The sequence below is a fragment of the Prinia subflava genome, chromosome 21 (assembly GCF_021018805.1).
Source record: "Prinia subflava isolate CZ2003 ecotype Zambia chromosome 21, Cam_Psub_1.2, whole genome shotgun sequence".
NCBI classification, from domain to species: Eukaryota; Metazoa; Chordata; class Aves; order Passeriformes; family Cisticolidae; genus Prinia; species Prinia subflava.
Genome location: NC_086267.1, coordinates 3179020 through 3206557, shown reverse-complemented (window position 1 = coordinate 3206557; position 27538 = coordinate 3179020). Strand labels below are relative to the sequence as shown.

The 27538-nt window shown below is 43.2% G+C and overlaps 1 protein-coding gene across 1 annotated transcript; it reads left to right on the top strand.

Annotated features, from left to right (window-relative positions):
• Positions 1 to 452: 452 nt before the first annotated feature.
• DHRS3 (dehydrogenase/reductase 3) lies at positions 453 to 27328 on the top strand. The gene is made up of 6 exons (XM_063417097.1): positions 453 to 1415; positions 22101 to 22244; positions 22900 to 23019; positions 23750 to 23988; positions 24988 to 25113; positions 26256 to 27328. Exons 1-6 carry the CDS (start codon positions 1143 to 1145, stop codon positions 26338 to 26340), a joined length of 987 nt encoding a protein of 328 aa, XP_063273167.1. The 5' UTR covers positions 453 to 1142; the 3' UTR covers positions 26341 to 27328.
• Positions 27329 to 27538: the final 210 nt, after the last annotated feature.

The window sequence follows — 27538 nt, the reverse complement described above, 5'->3', positions numbered from 1 at the left end:
CCCGCAGCGAGCCCGGGTGCCCGCAGCGAGCCCGGGTGCCCGCAGGTGGCCCGGGGTGCCCGCAGGTGGCCCGGGGTGCCCGCAGCGAGTCCGGAGTGCCCGCAGCGAGCCCGGGTGCCCGCAGCGAGTCCGGAGTGCCCGCAGCGAGCCCGGGTGCCCGCAGCGAGTCCGGAGTGCCCGCAGCGAGCCCGGGTGCCCGCAGGTGGCCCGGGGTGCCCGCAGCGAGCCCGGGTGCCCGCAGGTGGCCCGGGGTGCCCGCAGCGAGCCCGGGTGCCCGCAGGTGGCCCCGCTGGCCGCGCTGGCAGCGCCCGCCGAGCCGCAGCGATTCGGTGGCGCGGCGCGGCCGGCGGGGGAGGGCAGAGCAGCAGCCACTCCCAGGAACAGTAGTGAAATCGCCCCGACACTTTAACTGTCAATCAGGATTAATGGGGTATAAAACCTCCCCAGCGCCGCGGCCCTGAGCGGCAGAGACAGCAATAGGCAGAAATGAGTAAGAGCCAGAGCTGAACTAGTGCACGGCGTAATTCCTGCTCTGTGATCAGACACTCCAAGTGAAAAAACCGGGAGAGGGGGCAGAGAGAGGCAGTGACCAGCTCAACCTTTGAAACCGGCTCAGGACAGAACGTCTGTAGATATTTATAGATACTAAAACAAAAACAACAACCTCGCCCTGAATAGAGCCTTTCTTAAAAAGAAGGTCCTGGTAATTCTGTCTTATTTAAGCAATTTCCTGAGTCTAAGAATAGAAATGAGCTGCCTGGAAGGCACCGCAGGCTGAAATTTGGAGACATAGGCTGCTTTATTTTATTTTTCTACATATAAAACCTTTCCTTTGGATACTGGATTTTTATGTGGGTCTTTGCAGCGGAGGGATGTATAGTTACTTTTAATTCTAGTCTTTTTTTGCTGTATTTTAATTTAAAAAAAAGCTTTCCAGTTCAAAAGCAAGGAAGCTGTTTTACCTGCGTGTGACAATCCCAGAGGACACCGATCAAGAAACAGGGGAGTGACTTGATCTTCTGCACTACTTTACTCTTACCCCCATTTTTTTAGGGGGAGAGAAGGATTTTTTTCCCGTCCAAGAACCTCTTGCCCCCAAGTTTTGGAAGGGGGTCGAAGACTTGTCACCCATCTGGGGGTGCATGAAGGGTATTGCTTTTCTTTCTCTGTCACCTTGGTTTTGTGGAGGTTTGGAAGAGAACTTTGCCTGGGAGAAGAGGATGATGTGGAAGTGGCTGGGCGCCCTGCTGCTGTTCCCGGTGCAGATGGTGTACCTGGTGGTGAAAGCTGCCGTGTGCCTGGTGCTGCCACCCAAGCTGCGAGACCTGTCCCGGGAGAACGTGCTGGTCACCGGCGGGGGCAGGGGCATCGGCCGCCACCTGGCCCGGGAATTCGCCAGGAGAGGAGTCAAGAAGGTGAGCGGGGAGGGGAGGGGAGCACCCACCTGCTGCTCTGCCCGGGTTCCCCCACCCCTAGGTGGGATTGGTGGGATCACCTGAAAAAGCCGAGAGAGGCTCTCATTTTGCAGAACTGAGTCATTGCATCAATTACATTTCAGAAGTTGCCCACTCCTCCTTCCCTGCATCCCGCCTTTCCCCATCCCATTCCGTGAAAACGCGATGGTGAGAAAGGTCCCCCTGTGCTGACAAAGGAGAGGTTTTCTCCTCAGCCCAGGTTTCCTGTGGCAGGGGAAGGAGAGCTGAGCAATTCCTATGCATGGAACCGGGGCTCACTTCCATTGCTGTTTCCTGGGCTGCTTCCTGGCGCTGCTGGGCGTGGGGATCACAGATCAGTGTACAGTGAGCACTCATCTGTCAGGATCATATCCAGGTACATCACCCCACAGGAGAGGGTGATATACCTGTTCAGGTGGCTCTGGGTCAGTGGGGAGAAGTGTTCCCTTTCACCCTTGTGGGTTTCCATTTGTGAAATTAATTTCTGGGGCTTCCTGAAGTCCCTTGTATTTCACTTTTGGACAGCCCAGAGCTGTTCAAAGAGAAGATGAGTAAGAACCCGGCAAGAAGAGCACACCTTGAGTGGAAGCTGTGGCATTGTTTGCACATTTCCTTTAGGAGGGACACTGAGGTGGCCGGTCTGCACAGCAGCCCAGAAGTGCCAGAGCAGCTGGTGCGTCCATTCTCTTGCTTAGGAACTGGTGGTTTACCTTGAAATATTGTGATTTTTCAAGTACAGATACATCCCTAGGTGTGAATCAGTCAGGGATATAGAAACACACATCCCTGAAATGAGTCTTAGGATGGAAAGTTTCATCTCCCCTTTTATTGGTAATTAAGGGGAGGACTGGTGAAATTAGACAGCTGCACAAATACTTCCCTGTGTGAGAGGATGAATGAGAGTAAATAGAGAAGAAAGAAGAGGAAAAATACAGAATGAGAGGCTATTTAAAGAAAAAAAAAATTGGATTTAGTTCAGGATGGTGTTTTGTCACTTCCTTACACATGCATTACAGTTTTCTCTGTGTGGTACAGAGCTATTCTGGCATGTAACTCCGAGGTGTAAAATATGTCAGCATTGAACTTTGATGTTTGTCTGTGTTTGTGTTTAAACATCATGTTGAGATTTACACATTCTGGGAGTCAGAGCAAACAAGTTGACTGACCTTTGGACCCAAGAAATTTGCTGAAAGTGTATTTATGTTATCTGTTGGAATACCACGCTTCATTATTTATTTATTTAGAGCGGCTGGTTGCTATGCTGAGCTCTGGCATTAAAGTGCTACCATTTCTACAGCACACTGAAGAGCTGTTCTGCTGCAGTTGAGCTGGGAGCTGAACAATGGCCCTGAGGAACCAGGGGCCAAAAGGAGACAGGGCTCTTTGAGAGAGAGCTGAGGATGGAATTACTGTAAACACACACAGACTATTCTATCTATATATCCTATCCAAAAAATGTAGATATGTATTGTACCAAGAAAGAATACATGAGAATAATTATTGGGAACCTTTGTACTCATCTCATATGATGTTCTGAAGTGCTCTGTGTTCCTAGTTACTGGTTAGAACTTTGGGGTGTTCTGCCTTTTGGGATGTCTTCATGTGCATCATCAAGGTGTTTTTGTCTTTGCATTGACTCAGTTTGAATCAGATTTTCTCTTCAGTTATATCATGGTGTCCAGTCAGTCATATATGGCCCTCAGTAAGTTCTGATGCCCCTGGTACTGCACTGCCTGTCAGCCTGTGGTGAGAACTCCAAAACTGGCTTATTCTCCTTAGCAGTTTTAATGCCAATTTTACCTACATGTGGTAGCTTCCATTCCCTTTGTTCTGAGATTTCATTTCTTTCCTGCTTCTGTGCTTAACCCTAAATTCGTGAATTTTATGCAGTCACCATGTACCATGCACAACTTTCTGCTTGGCACTTCTCTTTGATTTTACGCTTTGCCTTTGACAATCAAAAAGAAATGAAGAAGTCTTGCAGTGTCTGGCAAGTCATCTTTTGATTAGTGAAAATTGGCTGCTTTTCTCTTTTTACACTATTAGCCGTCTTACATTAATATGCAAAGCTTGAATTATTGATCATAATCAAAAGAACAGATTGTGATTATCAGATAGTGCAGTCACCTTATTCCAAGTTCAGAAAAAGACTTCCAGCAAAGGTGTGGGATTCTGGGCCAAGCCCAGCGTGCCATGGAGGAGGTTGGCAGCAGTGCCAGGGGTTCAGGTCCTGGGGGAGGGTGTGCAGTGTCCTGGCCAAGTGCTCCCAGAGCCTGTGCACACAGACATAGTGGCGGGCTTTTGGAGGTAGGCGGCGATATATAACCATATTTTTGAGATTAGAATCTTCAGGAAGATAAGTTAGTTGGGACTGTGAGGGTATGAAACCTCTCAGGTAATTAGACTGGATGGGATTTCATCTTGCCCTCAGTTTCAGAGGCTGGTTTTGATGCTCACAAGTGAGATGCATCGGAGCCATTTTCGCAAATGTTGTATTTCACAAGATTATGAATTGTCACACCTGCAACTCCTCTACTGTAAAATCTGATCTTGCATTTAAAGCTATGAAGATGACAAGAGCTAAATCCCCAAAGGGTTCATGCAAATGGAAATACAGTGTCTTGTGCTTGATTGATGAGCATGGAGACTAAAATTCTCAATCTAATGGAATGGAAGTATCTTGGGCATGATCTTGTAAATCCATCCTGATTCCCATTCTTTACCCCCATTGCTCTGCCGTTGTGCCCTAAATGTGACTTAGATAAATGTCTAGGAGACATTTCCTTCTCAAGTGATGTTTCTTTTCTCACGGTTGTTTGTTGGCCTCTCCGAAGGCCAATAAGGGCACAAAGCAGTGCCAGTTCTATTTGCAGTTTCAGAAGTGCATGTTCTGTTTTTTTCCCATTCAGACTGCCAGCAATTTTTAGGCAATGAGAGACTTTAATGATCAGATCATTGCTGTTCAGGTGTACACTGAGAGGCCAAAGGATCCATATTCCATTTGTAATTTGAAGTAGTTGTCAAGAGCTACTTGGTCCTGGGAGGCACTGTGTATTGAAATGCTTCCTGGAGCACTTCTGGAAAAAGCCAAGAGCGTGTAAATGAGCTGTATGCAGGGATGAAGTGGTTACAGATGATCCAGGACATGTTAGTGTTATTATGAGGGATGAACAGCACTGACTTTTCTCCGGAAGTGCTCAAGTGTTGTAATCCAACTTCCCAGAGATGTGTCCAGATTCATAAGTGCCGGCTGAGAAGCTACTTTGCTGTGCTGGAGAAATTAACTTCCTGCTCTCAGTCCCTTCTTGGCTGCTTGCAAAATTCAAAATCCTCACTGTTGCTTGCTTCAACTCTTGGAGAATTTGACTGTACCTTAAAAGTACTTGGTCAGTGAAGCATCACCTCAGCCTCAGTCTCATACACTGGTAGCTCTGTCAGGGCTCGTAGCTGTTGATATTCTGGTGAGCCAAAATGGCAGAGAATGTCTGTTAATGAAATGGGAGAAGGAGAGACTTTTATGAGTTTATGATTTAATGCCTATGAAATAAAAATCCACTTCCAAACCCTAACAGTTTTTTGCAAAGACTGTACTGTATAATCCAGTTAATATTGGGCAGGCTGGCCCCTTTGAACAGTATTTCTGGTGTTGGAGAACAGCCCTCTGCAGATGTGAGCAGTCAGGGGGTGCAGGGGCTGAATGGGTTCATTCACTGCTCAGCAGAATGGGAAACTGTGCCTGGTTTCCTCAGAGCATTTACTTTTCCTACAGAAGTTTCATTATCGTGCCTTTGCCAGGAAGTTGTCAGCCCTGGTTTTGATGGTTTCTAGTGGAAAAGTTTTGATTCCTATGTCTTTTGTATGTCTTGCTCTTTGTTAGGTTTTCTTTTAGAAAACCTTGATCTCTAAAACTTTTCCTTGTCATTTTAATTTACTTTGTTCACAGATTATCTAATTTGAGGTGTGATAGAACAGGACAGGGATGCGTGGTTCTTAGGCATTCTGCATTGTTAAAAATATCAACAAACCTAATAAAAGTAACTGAAAAAGATGTTAATGATAGGAGAGAAACAGATTTCCCAACTCTAGTTCATAATTTAGTATTCTTGTTTATCTGACAGTGACTTTGGAAGAGTTTCTTCCAGAAAAACTGAACAACCCTGAAATCTCAACTGTTCTTTCCATTGGTATTTTCACTTTTTTTCAAAGTCAGACCTCAGTGTCTGCATTTTAGAAGATTTCTTGCTATTTGGTGGTGCTGTCCTGTTTCAGTTCAGTGACAGTTGGGACGGGAAGAAGTTGAGGGAGGAAGCAGCACCAAGGAAGGGAAGGATGAGAGCTTTGCAAGCCCACACTGCTGCTGGAACCTTAAGTTTCCCTCAGTGTTTCACTTTCTCAAACAGAACTGAAAACCTCAGGGGAATTACAAGTGCTTGAATCCTTGTATAATTGGAGGGCTTTAGCTGAGTGAGATTTGAGGCTATTTTGTGTTTAGGCTGAGAGTATTGGAGAGAGGTTATGTAAAATAATGGCATCGGGTCTTAGAATTTAGCCTTGTATTCCCAGTAATGGAAAATTGGAAAAAGTTTTGAGATGAGTTTATCAATGGCATGCTCCTCTCACACAAATTGCATCTGTAGGTCTATGAATATTTAACTGTGGTCTTTATAAACCATGTTGCCATGTTATTTCACATATTTCACAGAATATTCGGAGTTGGAAGGGACCCCACAGGGATCATTAATTCCAACTCTTAAGAGAATGGCTCCTATGTTGTTGTCCTGATTCATATGAATTAGTATATACCTTCTAAAAACTTATTTATAACACATACCAATGCTGTACAATCAAGGATTAGCTGGAGTGTGAGTAGAGCTGAATATTAAATTAATAATTTAATATTCTCCTGAAGTGAGGGCAAAAGACTGCCACTGCTGCTGTTTCAGAGCTGTGACCTTTTTTTGAGCTGCGGGACAAAAGCTGTGAGTGTCTCCCATGGATTCAGTAAGAGTTCTTATTCCAGAATGTCTTAAAATATTGGTCGCTCTCAAACATTGATCTCTGATTGCACTTCCAGAGCCTGAGGAAGAGTCTTGCTAAACTGCACTGGACAGTTAAACATCTCTTGCCTGGCATCAAATTCCTGGTGCACAGGAATGGGAATATGCCCCAGACTTCATCCAGATGGGCTGCAGCATTCCAAACCAGCAAACCTTTCTTTTGTAATGTACAATTCCTGACCATGTGCTGGGGAGTGGGGAAGGGATGGGAAGGCACGAGCTCCCTGCAGGAACCCCAGCAAGCCCTTCTGCTTCTGCCAGCTTTAAAATCCACTCTGCTGGGCCAGTTGTCAAGGAGACACTTTTGTTCTGCAAGTAATAACTGATTTCTGACACATTCATTCCTTCTCAGCTCAGAACATGACTAGACCTGATCTGGCCATCCCAGAGAACATTAGTCCTGATAGAAGGGAAAGAGCTGGTTTAAAATGACAGCTTGCAGAGCTGAGAGGACCTGATTTTCCTCAGAAGCTCATTAATCACCATCTACTTGTTTTGAACAGGCATCGTGACCTAACACAATGAAATCAGAAAGCCTTTAAAATTAGGTTTAGAAAAGAAATGGACACAGTTCTGACTTACATTACCTAGTGCAACATGCCGGTGTGGTGCACTGCATTTAATTTGGCCTGGTTTTAAAAGACTCAGTGTAAAATTTATACAAATATATATATTTAGATTACAGTGCTAAGAAACTGTTGCCAGGTGAGCATCTGTCCCCAGTGTGAATGCTCTTGCTGCCCTGTGGTGGTACCACAATGACACACAGCCCATGTGTCTAATGGATTTCTGTGCAGTCATTTTGAAATGCAAAAAAATAAGTGACCATTTGGAAAAGGCAATCTGGCATTGTGTGAAAAGGATATTGTAATCTAAAAAGAACGTGCACATTTTCTATGCTGTAGATATTTTAGTGTTATGAGAATATTTACCTGTAGTGCAAATATGAGGTTGTAAGTGATTCATCTCGCCTGTTGTGTGTGTGGTTGGAAAGAAACCACCATAGGAATGCAGCAGCTTCAGCGATGTGTTAAATGATGGTTACTTTAATCTTCCTTAAATTTAAGCACTTAATCTTACAGTGAACTATTAGAGCATGTCACAACTTATCAGCAACCAGAAGTACATGAGAAGAACTGGGGAGTGAATGTTTTTCCATGTCATGCAAAATAATCCATTAATTTGAAACTTCTGATAAACTGTGAGAGCACAGATCTGATTGGGTGGCCCTAAGGGCTCCAGAAAAGCTTTATTTCTCCAAAGATTACATCCTGATGGCAGCTTTATTTCATGGCTTCCTGTTGGCAGCTCCCTCCTCTGTTGATTGGATTTCAGGATGGGCAGAAGAGCCCTTGTTTGGAGTCGCAGGCTGCGGTGGCATGGAGCCTGTGCTGGCGCTGGGGCCAAGGCCAGCAGTTGCAATAACACGCTGAATAAGTGTCTCTGCCTGGCAGGCACCGCCAGAATTTATAAGCTCTCAGATCTTTGGTGTCTGTGAAGCAGCTTGGGCTGGAGCTGTTTTAACTCAGAATTTGGAACATACCTGTCTTCTGTTGCTGGGTATGTTGTAAGGAGAATAAATAATGTTAACAAGACGTGGAACTTGCAGAGTTACAGTCTTGTCATCTCCCATCAAGATACGGTGATGTCATGAGAAAATATTGTCCCAGTGAGACCATGCTGTGTTGGCACACCAAGATCCAGCACTTTTTAATGCTGAAGGTCTGGCATCAAGGCAGTTAAATGAGGCTTCCCACTAAACACAAGGACTGTGCCAATGCTGTAAAAAATCCTAAAGTTTTAAAGATGAGGTTATATATTAATGTCATTGCAGTGCCTCAAAAACTGACTTCACACCAAAAACTGTTTAGCATAAAGATACTAAATGTGCACTATAAGAACAACAGCACAAGATGATGCTGGCCTCAGGGTTGGCAGGGATAAAATAAATAAATGTGACAGTGGAGATAAAAACCAAAAGGCGACAATGAGTACCAACACAGAACTCTCTGCTGATTAAAGCCAGAGACTGCAGCACCACTCACTTAGCCAGTTTAAAGTTTTGGGGGAGGAATCACAGTAATAGAAATTTTAAGGTGGGGTTTGAAAAGCAGCACTAAAGAGTTTCGAAGAATGCTTAGAGAGGTGCAGGAAGTGTGGTGGAAAACACACAGGTTGTTTTAAAAATTAATGCTGGGAGGTAAAGGCTGCAGTTGAAGGCCTGATGGTAAATGAAAGGTGATAGGAATATGGGTACAGTGAAAGTGAATACTCTGAAAGTGAAAACAGAGGCTCAGATCTGGCAAGCTGGAGGAGGAGGCAGTGAAATTCAAATTGAGCTGACCTGGTCAAAGCAGTAGATGAGGTGTTTGATCTTGAGCAGGGGTTGGACCAGAGGACATCCAGAGGTCCAGAGTCTCAACCACAGTCTGATTCTCAGTCTTACTTGTACCACAGGAGGGAAAAAGGGGGATTCTCTGAACTTCAGGGCTGACAGGAAGGTTTATGATGTTTCATGCCATTTATCTGAAGTGATTCATCCCTATTTTATTTGTGTCATTTCATCACCTACGGTGACTTGTAAAAGTGCTGCTCTGTATTTATGTTGCATCTATGTCACAGCTCTGGCACAGGCTAGGAAAAAGTCTCAGATTTGTAAACTATTTCCATCTGAAGCACTGTAGGTAGTTTTACTGCATTATAAAAGAAGCAAACATGCTGTTGAGCTAATGTCTAATTTAATTAGCCAGGCACGCTAGTTTGCTTTAAGAGTGACCATAATCCATGCATACAGTCCTAAAACATTTGATTAAAACATTTTAAAGGAATCAAAGATTTTATTATTCTTAAGGCTGCTGTGGAAACCTGCTTTTATTAGGGTGATACTATGCAGTGGATAGTAAAATTACAAAGGAGGAACTTAAAAACCCTGAACAGACTCTGAATTCCATTTCTCAAAGAGATCAGCAACATTCAAAGTCAGCCTACCAAGAACTATCTGGTTTTACATCAAACTGCCTGAGCAAAGACCAGGAACTTGGCCTGACAGGAACCTGAGAGGAATGAAAATATTAAGGCAATTTAAAAAAACCCAGAACAAATAGATGATAATTATGAAGTTCACAGAAGCAGACAGTTGATTAATTCTACAAGAGTGATGGGGAGAAGAAAAAAAGGTAACAGTTCTCTTGATTTCCTCCCCATAAAATTGGACAAGGGTCTAGAAATTTGGTATCTTTCCTTCTGGACAGTTTGAAAATGTCAGCTAATGATTATTGAGTATTTAAGTATCGAGTAGGAGTTTGAATATTTGTTTTAAAATCCTCTAACAAATGCTAGTTAGTGTCTAGTGTTCACTTCCACTTGGATCTCTGTCCCAAACTGAAGACACAAATCTAACACAATTGCTGCTTCAAGGTTTTCTGCAGGAAAGGGAGACTGAAAAGAAAAACTCTTCAAGGCAGAGAGCTACAGCCTCAGAGCTGACCACCGAGAGAAAACAAGCTCTGGCATTTTTAAACTCATGCTTATCAGGAATATAAAGCAGAAATTATTAGATTTTTTTTTTAGCTGGGCCCAGACTCTGTTCTTCAAAGCATCCTGTCAACATCCTGAAGAGTCAAACAAGTCAGACCCAGGCACTGCCAGATCCATTGGCTGATAACACTGACGCCAGGAGAAGAGGGTCAAATACATGTTGTTTGACCTTTATCCCAGTGGGGATTAAATTGATTCTAATTAATAGACTTGGGAATAGATGGGTACCTTGGCAGAGTTTGTAATTAATTTAAATTGTTCATCCCATTAGCTTAGCCATAAACTATGCGTAATTACAATGGGATTTTGTGGACAGCCACCCTTATGTTGCCACCTTCTTAATTACAATTTATTGACTGCAGTGCTGCAGAGCTTATTTGTTTTGGTTAACATAGGGATTTCTGTTGTCTTAACACTGCCTGAGCAAATGTGTCAGTGCTCCATTTATGGCAATAAAACCATGTTTGAAAGCACAAATGTAACTCTGCTGAATCAGTTGAGCTTTAGGTGTGTGCCTGTGAGGTAAACCTGGCTCTCAGTGTGTAACCAGTGACAGTTACACACCTCTGAGTACACTTAACCAACATAAAATTATACATATTTTGAGATGGTATAAAAATGATGCCTGGAAAGACTCTGTCTGTGATTACCCAGTAGTATGAGACAGTTTTAGCTACAGATCAGAAAGATTCTTTATAAAGGTGGGGTGGCAGTTGGTGTGACCTGGCTAATAAAATATTTCTTCCCTTATCTCAGTGAAAGAGCCGTTTAAAATAGGTGCAAATGGAATTCAAATTTGATTTCTCATTGAGTCATCTTCCCTTCTCTTGTGCAGCACAGCTGTATCCGTGGGTACTCTGTCATTTTGGTACATTCTCTTGCCCAGTAAGTCCTGGGCTTAGAATCTGCTGTTGAAACTTCTGTGAGTGCTGATCTGTATCAGAAAGTCAAACTTCAGGCACTGAAGATCTGACTTCAGTGTTTCTTAGAGGCTGCACTAAGGAGCAAATGTCTCCTTTATGGCCAGGCCTACATTTAGAAGACAGGAGTCACCAAACAGCCATGCTCTTCTATGTGCTTATAACTGGGGGTTTTTTTCTATTTACCCTTTAAATCACCAGGTACACCCAAGGTTTTCTTTGTGTCTGAAGATCTGACAAACCTGCACCATTTTACCTGCAAGCAGAAATTCTTAGGTAATCTTTTTACTGGACCTCAAGAAAAAACTCAAATATACCAGGCCTAAATTATGGGAGTGAAAAGTGTTGCTGTGAAGACACTGAGCAGTTTGTATTTCCATGCTCTTCAACAGAATGGATCAGCAATAACAATGGGCAGTCAGATATTTTCTACATGAACATTAAATTAGTGTTTGTCTTCGATCTGTCATTTCAGTCTCCTTGCTGGCAGCAAACACAGACAGCTTGTCTCTGATCAGCACTTCCCTGGGCGAAGCTTGGTGCAGAGGGAATGGAAAATCCTGACATCCCCTTTCAGCAGCTTGGTTTGATGTTGACTACAACCTCAAATTCTCTGTACCCAGCTCCTAAAAAACCTTCCCTGTGAGGCCAAACTCAGCCTTAAGGAGACGAGGTCATGCTTCCAAGTGGGATATTAAAGACATCCAGCTGGTACAAGTGCTCCTTTCCCAAATGGTAACAGTTCAGGGCTGGCTCTGGCTTCAGTGAGCTGATCAGGAATTATGTCAGAATATTTCCAAGGCCCTTGGGAAATGCAGGAGTCCTGCCTCGCTGAACCAAGCTGTTTGATTTGGGGTTTGGGATGTGCTGGTTGTGCAATGCTGCAGCTTTCTGCTTCTTGTTACTGGTTTGTGATGCAGGCCCCTCAGAGACCACTGTCCGTGCTGTGTGGAAGGAGGTTTGTCTCTTCACAAGCAGCCTTTAGCCATCAGAAGGGGTTCCAGGCTCTGTTTCCCTGGATGATGATGTGCAACTGTGGCAGATTGTTGTGTGACACCTTTCCTGATGAAAGGAGGGGGATGTGTGTGTGTGCACATGTGTGGGAAAAGGATCTGGCACTTTGCATGTCCTTCAGAGCCAGAGTTCAGCACTGGGTCAGCCAGCTCCTCCTGACATCACTGCACTTGTTTACAGCTCTCACTGAGCTCTCCTCATGCCTTTGACCACTCACACTGTCTCATCTTAGTCCAGCATTTGTGCAAAACCAGAAATTTAGAAGAGCATCTAACATCTATAAAGGCATTTTAGTTTTTTCTTCCTCACTGATTTGAAAGGGACAATAAGAGAGAGAAAATTCTTAACCACTGAAAATAAATTATGTTTATAAAATATATAAAATTATAAACTACACATTTTCAGGTTGTTGTTGAAATTGTAAATGCACTAAATAAACGGAATGCTGGTTATAGACTGAAAAAAGATCCATCTCGGAGTTGATAAATTTGGGGTGAAGTTAGAATGGTTTCTTTAGCCACTGGAATCAGTAAAAACAGTTAAAACACTTTTGGTTTACATTTGAGATTTAGGCCAAGTGGTGTTATTTGTTTAAGGATCCAGGTTTTTAAGTGCAATTCCAACACTGACCATCCATCCACTGCTGCACGTGGGGATTGCTGTCCTTCAGGCCATTACTTCACTTGGGTTTGTCACTTATATTTCAGTGGAAGCAAAAAGTGAATGTGAGTCAACCAAAAATAGGCCTGCTTTTTAGGGCTAAATTTCACACACTTTCTTGGAGCAGTTTCCAGATCCCCAATGCTCTGAAGCTGCTGGCAGGGAGGGAACCCTTCAGGCAAAGAGCTGTGCTTGTGACTACCTTTGAACACACAGAGAATTTATTGTGCCTCAATATTCTATTTCTGCCCCTCAGCTAAATCTCAGTTACTGACCAGGTTATTTTATACAGTTTATTTTATTGGAAAGTCAGGTATGTCTCATGTTCTAACTTAATTGATTTTATGTTCACACAAGTGAATTAACTTCATTTTGCATTGCAGTGGTCTGAAAAGCAGTCACATCCAAAGGATGGCAACTTCCAGGCAGCTGCAAGTTAGGAGCATGCTAAAGCTGCATTTGTGACTGCCTGAGCAGCCCCTCTTGTTTAAATAATGACCATTGTGGCAGGGGCTGAATTTGAATTGCTTTGATCATTGGGTAAAAGTAATAAACATGTATGTAGCTTTTGTTTCTACATTTAGATATAATTTTATTTAACCGGAGCTGTGCTGTTTTTCACGTTTTTTGAAAGCGAGGTAGCTACTTTATCTTAACAGTGTATTGAAAAATATTGTATAATCAATGAAAGACTCTTTTTAAACCATGCTGTACCCCTGGGGAGGGGGAGTTGTGCTCTGGGAGCTTACAGTCCTCTGCTTCCCATCCTCCTTCTTTGACTTAATAGACTGAGAGAGTTAAATATGTCCTGAAAACTGCCATTTGTACAACTCATGAATAGATTTTAGAGATTCTGCCCTGTTGCATAGCAACAGCCACCATTAAAAAAATAACATTTTGAAAAGCACATGAAAAGACAGGCAACCAGTTAAGCATTTCAATATTGAAGCTTTCTTCTAAGCAGTGCCCTTTATTTCTTTGACTAAAATTCTTATAAGAAAGGCACCTTTTGACAGCTTTTATATGGTTTGAAATGGTAGCAGTTCTCTTTTTCTGCAGGCAGAGAAAGACTTGTAGGGGAGCTCGTCTGGAGCAGTTGCTGGTGTTCAGTTTATACACAAATTTAAGACAGGCTATTTTAACTCCAATACTTCTCCAGTAGCCTCACAGAAGTTATTTTTTCAGTCAAGAGCTGCATCCTATTATGTACATGGATGATCTGGAGAATATTTTAGCCCTTTCTGGAGGGCAGTTTATAATGACAGCATTGGAAACATTATTCACCCTTAGGTTTCCATGGCTGTTTTTGTTGCAAACCTTCTCCCAGCTTTACAAATTTAAACCCTTCCCTAGTTTTTTTTTCCAGTGATGTTTTGAGTATAGCATCTAATTGATAAATGTGTATTGTTTTATTTTTATAGAGCTTGTAGAGAATTTTTGATGTATTCCTCAAAGTAAGTGAAGTGCTAGTGAATTGCTCATGATGATTTATCTTACAGCAAAACTGAAGGTGTTCTGAATTCAAGCTGACAATTCTTTAAACTGGTAATGCAGCAGAACTAGTGCTTTTATAAGCTGTGCAGGGTCCAGCCTAGGAGTCAGTGCTGTCCCTGGGGGATGCAGTGGCTGAAGTTAAAACCACCCAGCATTTCAAGGTTAGGCTGCTCTGCTGCAGAATTCATCTCAGAAATAGAAACGCAAACTCTACAGAAGAGTCCACTTCAACTGGCAGCCAGGGCTCTTCAAATCTTCTTTTACATACATTTATATTGTCAGTTTTTTCCATTCTGTTAGTTAAGAAGTAGCAGATTTTTCACTTAATTGTTGGTTGAAGAGGATATTTGTGGGCAGTTCTGCCCAGTCAGGTGAAATAATACTGTATTGGAGCCACTTCTTAATTCCACAAGTCCTTTTCTCCTAACATTACCCTGTAATCGAACTTTTGGGGTTTTTTTAGCTTTCCAAGAACAGTTACTGTTCAGTGTAGACATAACTTTGTGTTGTAGTAAATGTTTAACTCTCTTACATGAACATTTAACCTGCCACAAGTTCTTTACCTGGAGGGTTATATGCAATAACTAAAGATAATAATACAGCATTTTGGAAGAAAAATGTGCATACAGCTAACCCTCAGTGATGCTGAAATATCCTGTCAGACCCTCCTAGAAATTTCTTTTTCCCCTTTGAAATGTTATTTACTGACTTTCTATCCCTTGCTCTTGTCTGGTGAGCTTGCAGGACAAAAGGGCTTTCTGCACCTGCATATTTACCCTCCCCACAATTTCCTGAGATCTCTGTGGACATTTTTATAGGAATCTGGATTATAGGGATGCCATGCCAAGCAAACGGAGGCGGCAGCAGCAGCACACTAGTTATTTTTGCAGGGTGGAGTATTATATTTCTATTGGTGGATGTCTCCAAAGCCTTACCTCAAATACAGAACTGTTCTAACCCCTCTCCCCACCCCCAGATACGCCACTTCTTCCTGCTTTGCAGCCAGAGGATTTTACTGCGGGATATTTCTTTGTGTGCTTTGGATCCCCGGAGCAGCGGCCGCTTCTCACACATGGTGTGGCAGGACATTCAGCATTCAAAGTCTGCCCTTTTTTTCCTCCACAGATGCTTCCAGGCACCTTCCAGGGTGGCAGCTTGTGGCCACTTGGTGCTTTTTGTTGGAACGTGCACTCGGTTTGACCCTGTCCCAGCGTTAATGGGATTGTAAAGGCTGACTCCTGCCTGACCTCTCCTTGCAAACAACCCTCACCCTTCCCCTTCCTCCTCTGCTCCCAGCAGAGCTGCGAAGAGTTGCTCCCAAGGCAGTCTGGAGTCGCAGTTCGTGCTGCAGACGAAAGCAATTGGAAAAAACACTGAAAAAAAAAAAGTCAGCATGAGGCCACCTGTCCTTACATAGTCCTGACTGTGAGAACAGTGGGCATTTGTTCCCTTCTTTTGGGGGAGCTGCTCTTAAATGCCTGTGTGCACACAGAAAATCACACATTCTCTGTCCAAGGAAGGCCTGTCTTGAACAGCAGGCAGGTGTTGACATACTCCTCTGTGATTTTTTAGGTGCTGTTCGGTTTCTTTGAGAGGGGAAAAAAGGATGACTGGGGTACAACTGGAACTGACTGTTGTTTAGGTGAATAATGTTAATCCCATCGAGTGCTAACTCAACATATAAAGTAATAAATGTTCTGACTCTAGACTAAATGGATTGGAATTCACTTTGAGTCTCCTTCTGAAGTCTCTTTAGCTCTAACTTTTAATCTCATTACTATATGTTACTCCTGGACTTAAACCAGTTTATAATAAAGTCTGTGGTTTGTGTTCACCAGGGTGGCAGAATTAAATTTAAAATCAATTTTTACAGGCTTTACAACTGCTAAATAGTAATCTAGAAAAGCTTTTGTGTAAAATAGATATATAGGCTTATTCTCTTCATTCTCCACCTTGACATGCAATCTTTCTCATACCTGTCCCTAACAGCTTTGATATTTGCTGTGGGAACTGAGAGAAATTCGCCACTGGCTTGTTTTGTTTGCTTACCTTTAGAGAAGTGTCACTAACGAGCTGGGTTAAGTATTTTGACCTACTTCAGGCATCACAAGATTCTTTTCTTCCTTTCTAAAGCGAAGATTGGCTTTTCACACTGCAGGGCCACACCTTCCCCTGTTCCAGTAATCAGCCTTTAGCTGCCTCTCCCATGGAGAACTCCTGAAAGAACTTGTCTGCCTTTGCCTGGGGCCAAGAGAGGGGAAGGGGTGGAGGAGAAAACCCTTCTGCCATTGACAGGCAAAAGACGTGGAGCTTTTGAGGCTGTGGGATTTAGCTTCCCTTTCTCACGATATGCAAAACTCTGCCAGGATTATGGGACACACTGGAATGCATTTTTTCGGAGGACAGACTGTGAGTTAGTACTACCAGGCTTTGTAAATATAGGGGGATAAGACTGGCATACTTCAGTGGATTATCTACACTTTGTACTTCCTAAAAGTATGCAGGAGCTCTGAGTGTTGGGCGCAGAAAGGCTTTCTGTGTTTGAACAAAGCTCTGTGCAATTACAGATACCAGCTCACACAGAGCAACTTTTGTTCCACTGGACTAGGAAGGAGGTTGAAAGGGGGAATGAAATGTGTTGACCTACCAAGTACTTCCTATCTCTGCTGATCTGGGGCTGGGAGTTGTGGTTGATTTGTGGAGGCAGCAATAATGAGATCAGGCAGGAAGGGCATTCGTGTCTCTCTGCAACACTTTAATCTTTCAGTGTTTTCAGATTATATCAGAGAATTGCTTCATGAATCGTAAAATGGAGAAACTTTCAGAATGGAAGTTACATCTGCTAATCACAACCCACCTTGTGCTGTAAAAGACCAAGAGTGAACAGTTCTTTACTCAAATATAACCCAGATAACCCAAGGGGAGTGTCTAGAAATAGCAGATGTTTGGTGTCAGAAGTACAATTGTGATAGGACACGTTTCCAGTCCTGCTCCTGCTCACTGGAGGCAGAAATTCTAGCACAGGGGATTTGCTGAAAGTACAGTGCCAAAATAATTGACAATTTAAAAGGGCAGCATTTCTTTGCTGCTGTTCTTGAATTGTGCTAGCAGTAAAACCGGACAGAACAAGTTAACTGGCCTTGTAAGTGATGTAAAGTTAGCTCCAACCTTGTGTCCTGCACTAGTAATGCGCTCAGTCTCTGGAAACATTGATCATGTGTTTACATTGTGGTTGATAGCAGCTTCAGTCTAGACCAGTTTATTTAAATTAGTGGCTTTATCTGATTTTGCGGTGGTCAGAAACATAACTCTTTGAAGGGTTATGGTGAAAGTTTGGCCGTGCTGTCAGGACTGGGCTTTTGGCACGAAGCCAGTGCAGGTCTCTGTTAGACAGCCGTGCTTTAGTCCAGCAGCAGCAAAACCTTTCCTCTGACTCCCCTCCGACCTCGGGGCAGGCCTCATTAGCAGATTAAATCCAGAGTTAAACGAGTCCTCTGGGAGCAGAGGATGCAGCGCCTGCCCCTCCAGCTGAAGGGATTTTCCTAAGGTCAGATAAGGAGTTCTGTGACTCCAGATCAACAGATAAGGTTTGTTTTGAAAAAATTCCATGAATAAATCCTGGGAAAATCTGCACCAAGTATGATGTCACAGCCCTTGCCTACTTTGAAGTTCATCAAGGGGAGGAGGGTATGTCGAGTTCCTCCGTCATCATAAATCTCCTCTTCCCTGTGTCCAGCGGGAATCCCGCCTCCAGCAGCCTGGGCTGTCAGGGATGGCTTTCCCACTCTACCTGCTGCCCTGGCTGCTGCAGCCCGGGGTCACGCCGAGGTGAGCGCGGGCAGGAAGCCTCGGAGCGGGATTAGCCACCTCCCCGGGCTCCTGCCCTCGCCAATTTTCTGGTCAGTAACTCTGTGAAAGGAGAGCGTGTCTGGTACAGCGGGGACAGGCAGGCAGAGGAGGATCGCGAGAGATGAAGCGAGGGGAAAGAAATAAGGGCTGGGTTCTTTCCAGGATGGAAAACTGTCTGTCCAAGAATTTATCCAAAATGCAAATTAAATATTCCTCTGTCCACCACTAAGTTACGGTGAATGGGTGGCTGTGCAGCATCCTGATGGGCTGGGAAATGATGAACATGGTGCTTCTCCTTATTCCTTTGCATTCTGCTCTGTCCAGACAGGAACTTCTGTGTCTGTTGGAGTCATTCTCAGCTCCCATTTGGGACACACTTATTGCCAATTTAGACTTACACTTAGAAAGGAAAGAGGAGACAGACCAGACTCTGAGGCCCATGTCTACATTTGAAAACTCGTGCTTTCTAATAAAATCGACCATATCGGAAACCACGGGTCTGGACTCCTCATGAGTGCAGAGTCCTTGAATTCCAGCTGGGGCAGGATGCAGTGAAGTGATGCCTTTCTTGATGTTTACTGGGCAGAGAATAACATTCCTGTGTCCCAAGGGCTGCATCCCAAGGGAAGTGAAGAGCCAAGTGTTTGGGTAACTGGAGCTCATGGGGCAGCAGCAAACAGCCCCAGGCCCACAGGGGCTCATCAGGTCAGCAGGGAGCAGAAGGGTTTCAGGAGCACCGAGAACACGGAGGATCATCCCTAATGGCACATTTTGCAGAAGAGGGTGAATGCAGGAGGGTGGAGAACCGGGGAGTTTTAGAAAATCTCAGGAGGCAGTAGGAGAGAAAGGACCTGGAAAGCCTCAGGAACATCAGGAAACTGCTGTATTGCCTGTGCAGAAAAACTAAACCAAGCCCTCCCTAAAGATGTTCAGGAGCAACAGAAGCCTCAACTGTGAGACAAACGCAGCAACTCCAGACTTGTCTTGCTGTAAAATCTGATGTCCTGGGAGGCTGGGGGGAAGCCTGTGCCAATTCAGTCTGGCCAGATGTAAGAGAGAAATTGAAAGTCTCATATGATCTCATAGGAGCAGTCAAGCTTGAATTTGGACCAAAAGCACATTGTATTGAGTTCTGAGTTTTATCCATCTGTAAAAAGTAGCAGAAATAATGGCAGGAGCCCTCACTTCCCACTGGGTCATCAGGGACCTCTCACAAAAGAATGGTCTTTTATTTACTGCCTTTCTCTTGCACAGACTGAAGCCTTCACCTGAGTGTGGACAGTATCAAAGACACGAAAAATTCTCATGGAAAGAAGTCAGTGCTGAAATTAATGTTGTCAGCAGGATAAGCAGCAAATTCTGTCTTCCCCAGATGGCCCAGATTTTAACGGGGTCACCTTGCAAGACTTGCCTATAGGATATTAAAAGTCCCAACAAAACTGTTGGGGCATAAAAAATATTATATCCAAGAGTTGCATCACAGACAGATGTTCCTTTGACAGGTCAACCTTTGCTTTAACTATTCTTCCATGAATATTTCCTGACATTCAATGCATCAGTGGCAGCTCCTGGGAATAGGAGGCTCTGTGGATGTTTGAAACAGATTGAAGTGAAGAGTGAGGGATCTCCCTTTTATTTAGCAATAGCATTGTGAAGCTCTGGAGTATTAGATATGTGAGGGCAGTTTCCTGCCTTACACTCTTCTTGTCTGACACCTTATTTCTCTTTCTCTCCTCTTCCTGTCCTACCTTCCATCACTCTTCAACAAGTCACTTAATTTTTTAGTGTATGCATTGACTAAGAGGGTGAAGTTCACCCAGATGCAAAACTCTGTGGGCATCAAACTCACTGTTTGCAGTTGACATTTTGTGGTGGTTTTTTCCCCTCCTTTCCACAGAGGTTTTTCCTCCCCTTTCCATGTGGGTTGTGAAAGGGAGAGCAATTGTGCATGTGCTCACAGCTGAACAGTATTTTGTAAATACTTCCTGAGAGCTTGTGAAATTTCTCACATGTTCTTGATTTCCCTTCAAGTCTGCAATGTACACATGAAAAATATTCCTCGGTCTAGCCCTGGGATCAGAAGTGAGTAAATAGCCATCAGTTTTACAAGCTTTGAGGAGATGCCAAGCCCTGATGGCCAAGGGTGATACGCTGGGACTTTGGAAGCCAGGCCAGTGCACAAGCTGCAATTTCAGCCATATGCTTTCTTACAGTTTTTAAGTGTGATCACAGCTTTTTCTTTGAAAATTACTTCCCCTGAGATAAGATTTCCCATGGAATGGCTCTGGCATATTTATACACGCTCAGAAGGTTCTGGTTAACCAGATTCATTAGTGCTCTGGAGAATTTGAGGATATAAATCTTATCAGTCTGGGTGTGTTTGTGTTCACAGATGTGCCAATGACATGGAAATGGGATTAATTGTAAATGGAACTCATATAGGAAATGGTTGAGGATTTGAGTACTTCTGCATTTTGGCCTTGCTCAGGTACACTGAAGAGCTCTTTGACCCTGCCAGAGATTAGTTTTAGTAGCAGTTATGAGATAAGCTTAACTAGTCCTTAAAAATAAGCATGTTAAAGCTCCTTGCCAGAGATTTGTTGTGGGGTAAGAATACTGCACACATAAATTTTTTTGTGTGTTTATTCTGCTGTTATTAAGTTATTTGCAGGGATTGAGCTATAAGCAGTGATGCAATTCAGACCTTTTTCTTTCTGTTCTTTCTGCTTTTGGAGAACTCAAAGATTCTTTAATCTTTGAAGTTTAAGTGTGCTTATTTAACCATTAAAAATCAATATACTGGTCAGATTCATACAGATTCAGTACACAGTAGTGTGAGAAGGAACTATAATCCTGGATCATCTGTGCTCAGAAATAGCACCATAATTTTGCATTTTCAATGTAGCAACCATTTCTTCTTTCTCTTTTGGATCTTGCTCTTCGAGTCACAGAGCAGTCAGCTGATTGTAGTAACATGCTCCATTCAGTAGTTTATTTTTTGCAGAACGACAGTGACTCACCATTTATAACATGATGAGTGCTGAGAAGACTTAGTTGAAGAGCAAAAAATGATAGATCAGTTCATTCATGGATGATGTCTTAGGTAACAGAGATGAAATGATATTCCTTCCACTGATATTCCTTCCAGCAGCCTTAAAAGAAATAGAAGATAAAGTTGTGTACTCAGAAAAAATATTATGGTTAAATCTGTTTAGCTGCAGATTAACGTTTGAAGGACAGTGGTGGAAGCCACATCTCAAACTTGATGTTTTTGCCTCACTAGAAAGAATTGTACTGGACAAAGGCTCATGATGAAAGTGAATGAACCTTGTGACTTTTCAATTATTTCGATTTCTGACCTCACTGATGGTGTAGAAATGCAGATAGGGTTGGCTGGTTATGTCTCATTGTAAACCAAATCCATGCTCCATTACTTGAGTGTTTGTTCCATGAATACTCAGGATTTCCTTTGTACAAAAAGCAGTGTTTAATTTTTACTGTGTCAAAAGGGAGCAGCAAGTGAAATCCTGAAGGAGCTACAAAATAAATTCATGTTTGAAATTTCTCACTTTAGAAGTCTGTAGTAGGATGAACACTTGTTTGGAATGCACCTGAGACCAGCCTGCAATCAGCAGTGCAGGTAATTAGGAGGCTGAAAAAGTACAGTTCAGAGCAGAGCAGATTTTGTCTCCAAACATAAAACAAGAAGTAGAGAACACACCAGATATTCAGGAAGGTCTGTGGTTTTAGGATAAACTTGTCATTGTGTACATGTGTGTAGCAATAACAGGGAGAGATTGAAATGACATAATACAGAAAATTTTCCAAACATTCCATACACCGGTCATGTTAGGCTTGAGATCTGATTTTTTGTTTTAGTTTGTGTTGCTTGTAAAGAATCTGTAAACAGAGGATCAGCAGTGGGACACAGGTCCCGCTTGATACTCCCCATGTAACAGAAAATCATTGCTTGTCTTCCATGAAGCAAAACAACAGCCCTGGCAGTGAAAACACACAAAAGATTTCCATCCAACTGCTGAAGTCAGAAGCATGTTTTAATTATTTTAGATATGAAACAGAACCAGTTTAACTCTAACAAAAGTTTCTTGCTGCAGATCATCCTGTGGGGTCGGACTGAGAAATGCCTGAAGGAGACCACGGAGGAGATCAGGATGATGGGGACAGAGTGCCACTACTTCATCTGTGACGTGGGAAATCGGGAGGAGGTCTATCGGCAAGCCAAGGCCGTGCGGGAAAAGGTCTGGGAGAACACTCCTTGTGAAGGGGCTGAAGAACCTGGGGGGGCTCACTCTCCAGAAAAGGAGGCTCAGGACGGACCTTGTGGCTCTGCACAACTCCTGACAGGAGGGTGCAGCCAGGGCGTGTCAGGCTCTGCCTCCAGGGAAGAGGGACAGGATGAGAGGGAACAGCCTCAAGTTGCACCTAGGGAGGTTTAGATTGGATATTAGTGAATTCATTTTCATGGAAAGGGTTGTAAAACATCAGAGCAGGCTGCCCAGGGCAGTAGTGGAGGCACCATCCCTGAAAGTGTTCAAACACCATGTGGATGTGGCTCCTGGGGACATGGGTTAGTGCTGAACATGGTGGTGGAGCCAGGTTGATGATTGGACCTGATGATCTCAAAGATCTTTTCCAGCTGTAACAATTCTGTGATTCAGTATTTGATGAGAAAAAATATATTGGAAAAAAGAAGGGTGACCATGCAGATAAGATTGTACAAAGTCCAGCTACCTATGTGAGGTGATCCAAAGGATTACAAAGCCCATAGGCAAGAACATCAAAAGCTATGAAAATAACAATGTATTTGGTCAATAATGGCTATTCAGTTCTAATGAAAATGGCTGATTTGTGAGGAGAGAATAGTTTGTCACAAATAATTTGCGTTTTTTGTAGGTGGGTGACATCACCATCCTGGTGAACAATGCTGCTGTGGTCCATGGGAAGAGCCTGATGGACAGCGACGATGATGCCCTGCTCAAATCCCAGCACATCAACACCCTGGGACAGTTCTGGGTGAGAGAAGCTCTTGTGTCCCATGTAGGCAGGGCTGTTCCCAATTCAGTGACAGATTACAGCCACTAGGTCTTTCTAAGGGATGCTTGGGAAAACGAGTCTGTCTTGAAAACAAGAGAGAAAAAACAACGTGAGGGGCAAAGGCCAGAGGAAAGAAGTCAGAAACAAATATAATTTTTTCAGTAGTACTCAATATTTGTTCCTCTTTATTCCCATTCTGTGATTTCCAGTAAAACATTTGATGCCTTTGTCAAAGCCTGAGCTCACAGAGGAGTTTCCTGTATGGTGATGTGAAGGGAACATCAGAGGAATGTGGGACTACAGGGAATGGAGCTGTGAAACTCAGTCCATTTTGAATCAGACAATAGAAATTAAAAAGAGCTTCTTGTGATTTCATCAGGATTTTCAACAGGATAAAGTTGAAGACTTTATCCTGTGAAAGTTCTTAAGCGTAGAAGGCGCTCTGTTCATGACCCTTATCTGGGGCACTGTTTATATATGTGCAGCAAAGACTTCTGCTGCGTTTCTACACAAACTCTGCCCACTTAGAATCTCAGAAAATGACAAAGCAACAGGGTCCTCTGCCACTCCTTTCCTGACATAAAGAACAGGACATTTGGGCTTGTTGTGTCTGTGTCACCTTACTTTGTTCAGTCAATGCTGGTTTTGTTGTATCACTGCTGAGTAGATCTCTTTTTTTTTTTCTTCCTTTAACTCTCTTATTCTTCAGACCACCAAAGCATTCCTGCCAAGGATGCTGGAGCTGCAGAACGGGCACATTGTTTGCCTGAACTCTGTCCTGGCCTTGTCAGCCATCCCTGGGGCCATTGACTATTGCACCTCCAAAGCCTCATCCTTTGCTTTCATGGAGAGCCTGACCCTGGGGCTGCTGGACTGTCCTGGAGTGAATGCCACCACAGTCCTGCCCTTCCACACCAGCACAGAGATGTTCCAGGGCATGAGAATCAGGTCAGTCCAGGGGAGCTAGAATAAAGCATCTCATTTTAAATGAATCATCAGAATACACTCCTAATTAATGCTTCATTTAGTTAAGAGAATTTGATGTCTCATTTGGCTGCCTGGGAACAGAGGGTCACTTGAGGCCACCTGGGACTCATCAGACTGGTTCCCTCAGTGTGCTGGGATATTCCTGCAGCCCGTGCTGGGGAATTGCCTGCTGCAGAGAGACCTGGAGCTGCTCTTCCCTGCGTGTGTTCAAGCCATACCAGAGAGGGCGGGGAAGCAAACTGCAGCTGAGGTCATGCAGAAGGACCAGTCTACAAATTACTTGAGAATTAACAGTACAAGTTCCTTCTTTATTCACTGGAATACTTAATCCTTTCCCAGTGAAAGGAATGACAGCCACTTACTGAAGTGAGACTATCAGTAGCTCCTTTTTACCCCTGTCTAAGAGAACAAGTAATAATGGCTGTCCAAATCAATCTTTTACAATGTTTAAAATAACCTGTTAATACAGACTGTGCTCTCTTAGTCAAGAAAATCTGCAGTGTCAGGCTATTGCAGGAGCTGGGAGAAGCCTTATGTTTTGTAGTAAAAGCAGTGGGTGAAAATATTTGTCTTTCACCTGTCAAGGATTTGAATCAAGCAAAGAGGAACAGAGAGTAAAAGGAGAGACACCATCACTGAAAAGACAGCATTTGGTATTGATTTGCATTCAAATTAAGAAAAGCCCTGAATCAGGGCTCTGATTACTCTCTGCCACTTCTCCCTGAGGGCACCAACATGTGCATTCTGAGCTGTTCAGCAAACCCAGTGGTCCTGGTTGGAACTGGGCTTTCTGCTTTTGGGCTTTTTGGCTGGAACTGGAATTTTCTGCCTCTTAGAGACATAGCTGATCCTGGGTGTGTTTGAAGGGCAGTAACCAGCAATAACCTAGAGTAACAGGACTTGGTCAATGACACCTTAAAGAAAGATGTAATTATTTTATTTTTTATTTTCTTTTTTCAGGTTCCCTAGTCTTTTTCCTCCTCTCAAGCCAGAGACAGTGGCGAGGAGGACGGTAGAAGCTGTCCAGATGAATCAAGCCTTCCTGCTCCTTCCATGGACAATGCATGTTCTTGTTATCCTGAAAAGGTGAGTGTTGGCCACGTAGGGAAGGTTGGCTCTGTTCCCTGAGGCAAAGCTCAGCCTGGCCAGAACTGCTCTCTCATCTCTTCATTTGAAAAACAGTCATGGAAACAAAAGGGAGACACTTCCTGAGATTCCCTTTGCAGATGTTTTATCTTTGTATAACCCCTTATGAAACCAGTTTCATTCCCAAAATTTGGATTCCTGAGGTGCGAACTGGATTTTTGTCTGGGGAATTTCATAGTAATTAACTTACATAGGTAATTGATTGGGATTTACTGACTCAGTTGTTGGACTCGAGGCTTTTTATTGTGCAGGATTTCTGAACCATAAGGCCTGGACATCCCACTTTCATTTAGAGAGCACTGCCTATGTTACATCAGTGAAACTATTAAATCGATATTTTTGTGTATGATCAGGAAATTTTAAGGTCCCTAAGGAAAAAAAAAATAACTTCATGTCCTGGAACAGCCACTGGGAAAGGACATTCACTGTTGTGTTTCCATGACAGTTTGCACTAAAGCCTTTGGAAAAGCTGCTGCAGTCAGGAAGTGAAACAAGGCAATGAGACTTCTGTGGAAAATAATTTCAGTATTGCATTTCAAACAAGAAAAAATAATTCACAGTAAATGCTTTGCTTTGAATATAAAATTCGGGGTAAAAGTTCCCAGAAATTCTGTCCACAAGAAAAAGGGCTGTTCCATTTTCTTGTAAGAATTAATAGGTTATTTTCCATTACAGTAGCTGCCAGGAAATCAGGTCTCTATCCATACCTTAGGATAAGGAGGCCACATGCCTTGGCCAACCAGATGGCAGATTAACCAGGGAATTCAGGTTAAATGTGTGTACATCCGAGTACAGTATTTAGAAAGAATAAAACATAGTGGTGTCTTCCAAGTTACAGCTTTTACAGACTTCTTCGGATAAATATTTCTGTAGAGAAAGAGTGACTGGATGGAACTTTCTCCCTGTAGGCCTCCTCACAGCAGGAAACTGATGCCAGTTTTGTCTGTATCTCTCATTAGCTGATCTCTGATTAGCTGAGCATTTGTATATTTGTGTATGTAAATGTATATTTACATATGTCTCATTAGAACAGATTGAGGGCTTTGTCTCATCTGCTCATTTTCTTTCTGCTTCTACTCCAGCATTCTCCCCCAGGCAGCACTTGAAGAAATCCACAAGTTTTCTGGGAGCTACACCTGCATGAACACTTTTAAAGGACGAACATAGACCTGGTGGCACAAGGACTGTTCTGCAGTGAACCCAGCACAAGCATGAAAATCCTACAGGACTGTGAATCAGCAAGTTTTGGCTTTCAGCCTGTTCATGTGACTTGTGCTGCTCTGAGGCAACACATTTCTTGCAGGTCATATCCATAGTAACATGACCTTTGCACAGGATTGAGTGAGTGGACTATGGACCCTTGGAAAGAAAAACAGAAAGTGTGAAAAGTTTCTATGATGTTTAATTCTTTAGAGTTCAACTGTTAAATCTACTCATAGTTTTAAAAATGTGATTTTTGTTTGAGTGTCTGTGGGCTGTGTCAGTGGAGAGGCAGCACATCCCATCCCAAACACACTTTGTGCCCTCTCTGCAGAGGAACTGCCACTGGTTTCATTTCAGCTTTTTGAATGGGGAACTTCAAACGTACTTTAAAGAACTAAAAGATACAGACATTGAATGGACGCTTCCTTCCCTTTCTTCCCTTTCCATCCCATGATGAAGCTGTCCCCAGCACACACTGGGGAAGGAGCAAACCATGTTTTCTTTGCTAAAGGCCACCAGGACTTCTCTTTCTGGGCCCAAAAAAAGCTGTTGTACTTCCCCTGTGGAGGCTGGTCAGGAAGGCTCAGGCAGCAGAGCTGAGAGTTTAAATAGTGGAAGATTCTTTCTGTCACTGAACTCGTATGTGAAATTGTTGTTCTGATTTTTTTTTTGTTCATTTATGATAAAATATAAATATATTTTTAGCATTAATCCCAGATTGCCACACATGTAGGCAGCAGCACATTGGGGATGAACTAAATCTAGAACTAAAACTAGAGCCTGCTTGTGCAAACATACATTCACTGACATAATCCATGGAGAGGAAAATCCATTGTATCAATCTGCACAGTGAAGTGGAATAATGCTGTAAGAGACAGCTCTGTCATGCTCATGAGATGTGAAATTTGGGAGCACATTTAGCAAAGACCTGATTAAATGCATTTTGAATTCATCTGGGAATAAACCCATTGTGCTTTAGGGACATTGAATCAGGCACTGATCAGCCAAAAGTGATAAATATTCTTGGACTGAGGTGCCAGAAGCAGCTAGACATTATTTATTTTTATAATGAAATATTCTCTTTGACAGCCTAGGAAGGGCAACACTGCATTCCTGTGCAAAATGCAGTGAGCAGCACATTGGAGCACTACTAACAGAGGAA

Bases quoted from the DNA above. Each gene is read 5' to 3' on its own strand.
- DHRS3 (XM_063417097.1), top strand. From the start codon at position 1,143: ATGAAGGGTATTGCTTTTCTTTCTCTGTCACCTTGGTTTTGTGGAGGT. The intron at 22,245-22,899 runs GTCTGGGAGAAC...CGTTTTTTGTAG, and splicing joins CCAAGGCCGTGCGGGAAAAG to GTGGGTGACATCACCATCCT. The intron at 23,989-24,987 runs GTCAGTCCAGGG...TTCTTTTTTCAG, and splicing joins TTCCAGGGCATGAGAATCAG to GTTCCCTAGTCTTTTTCCTC.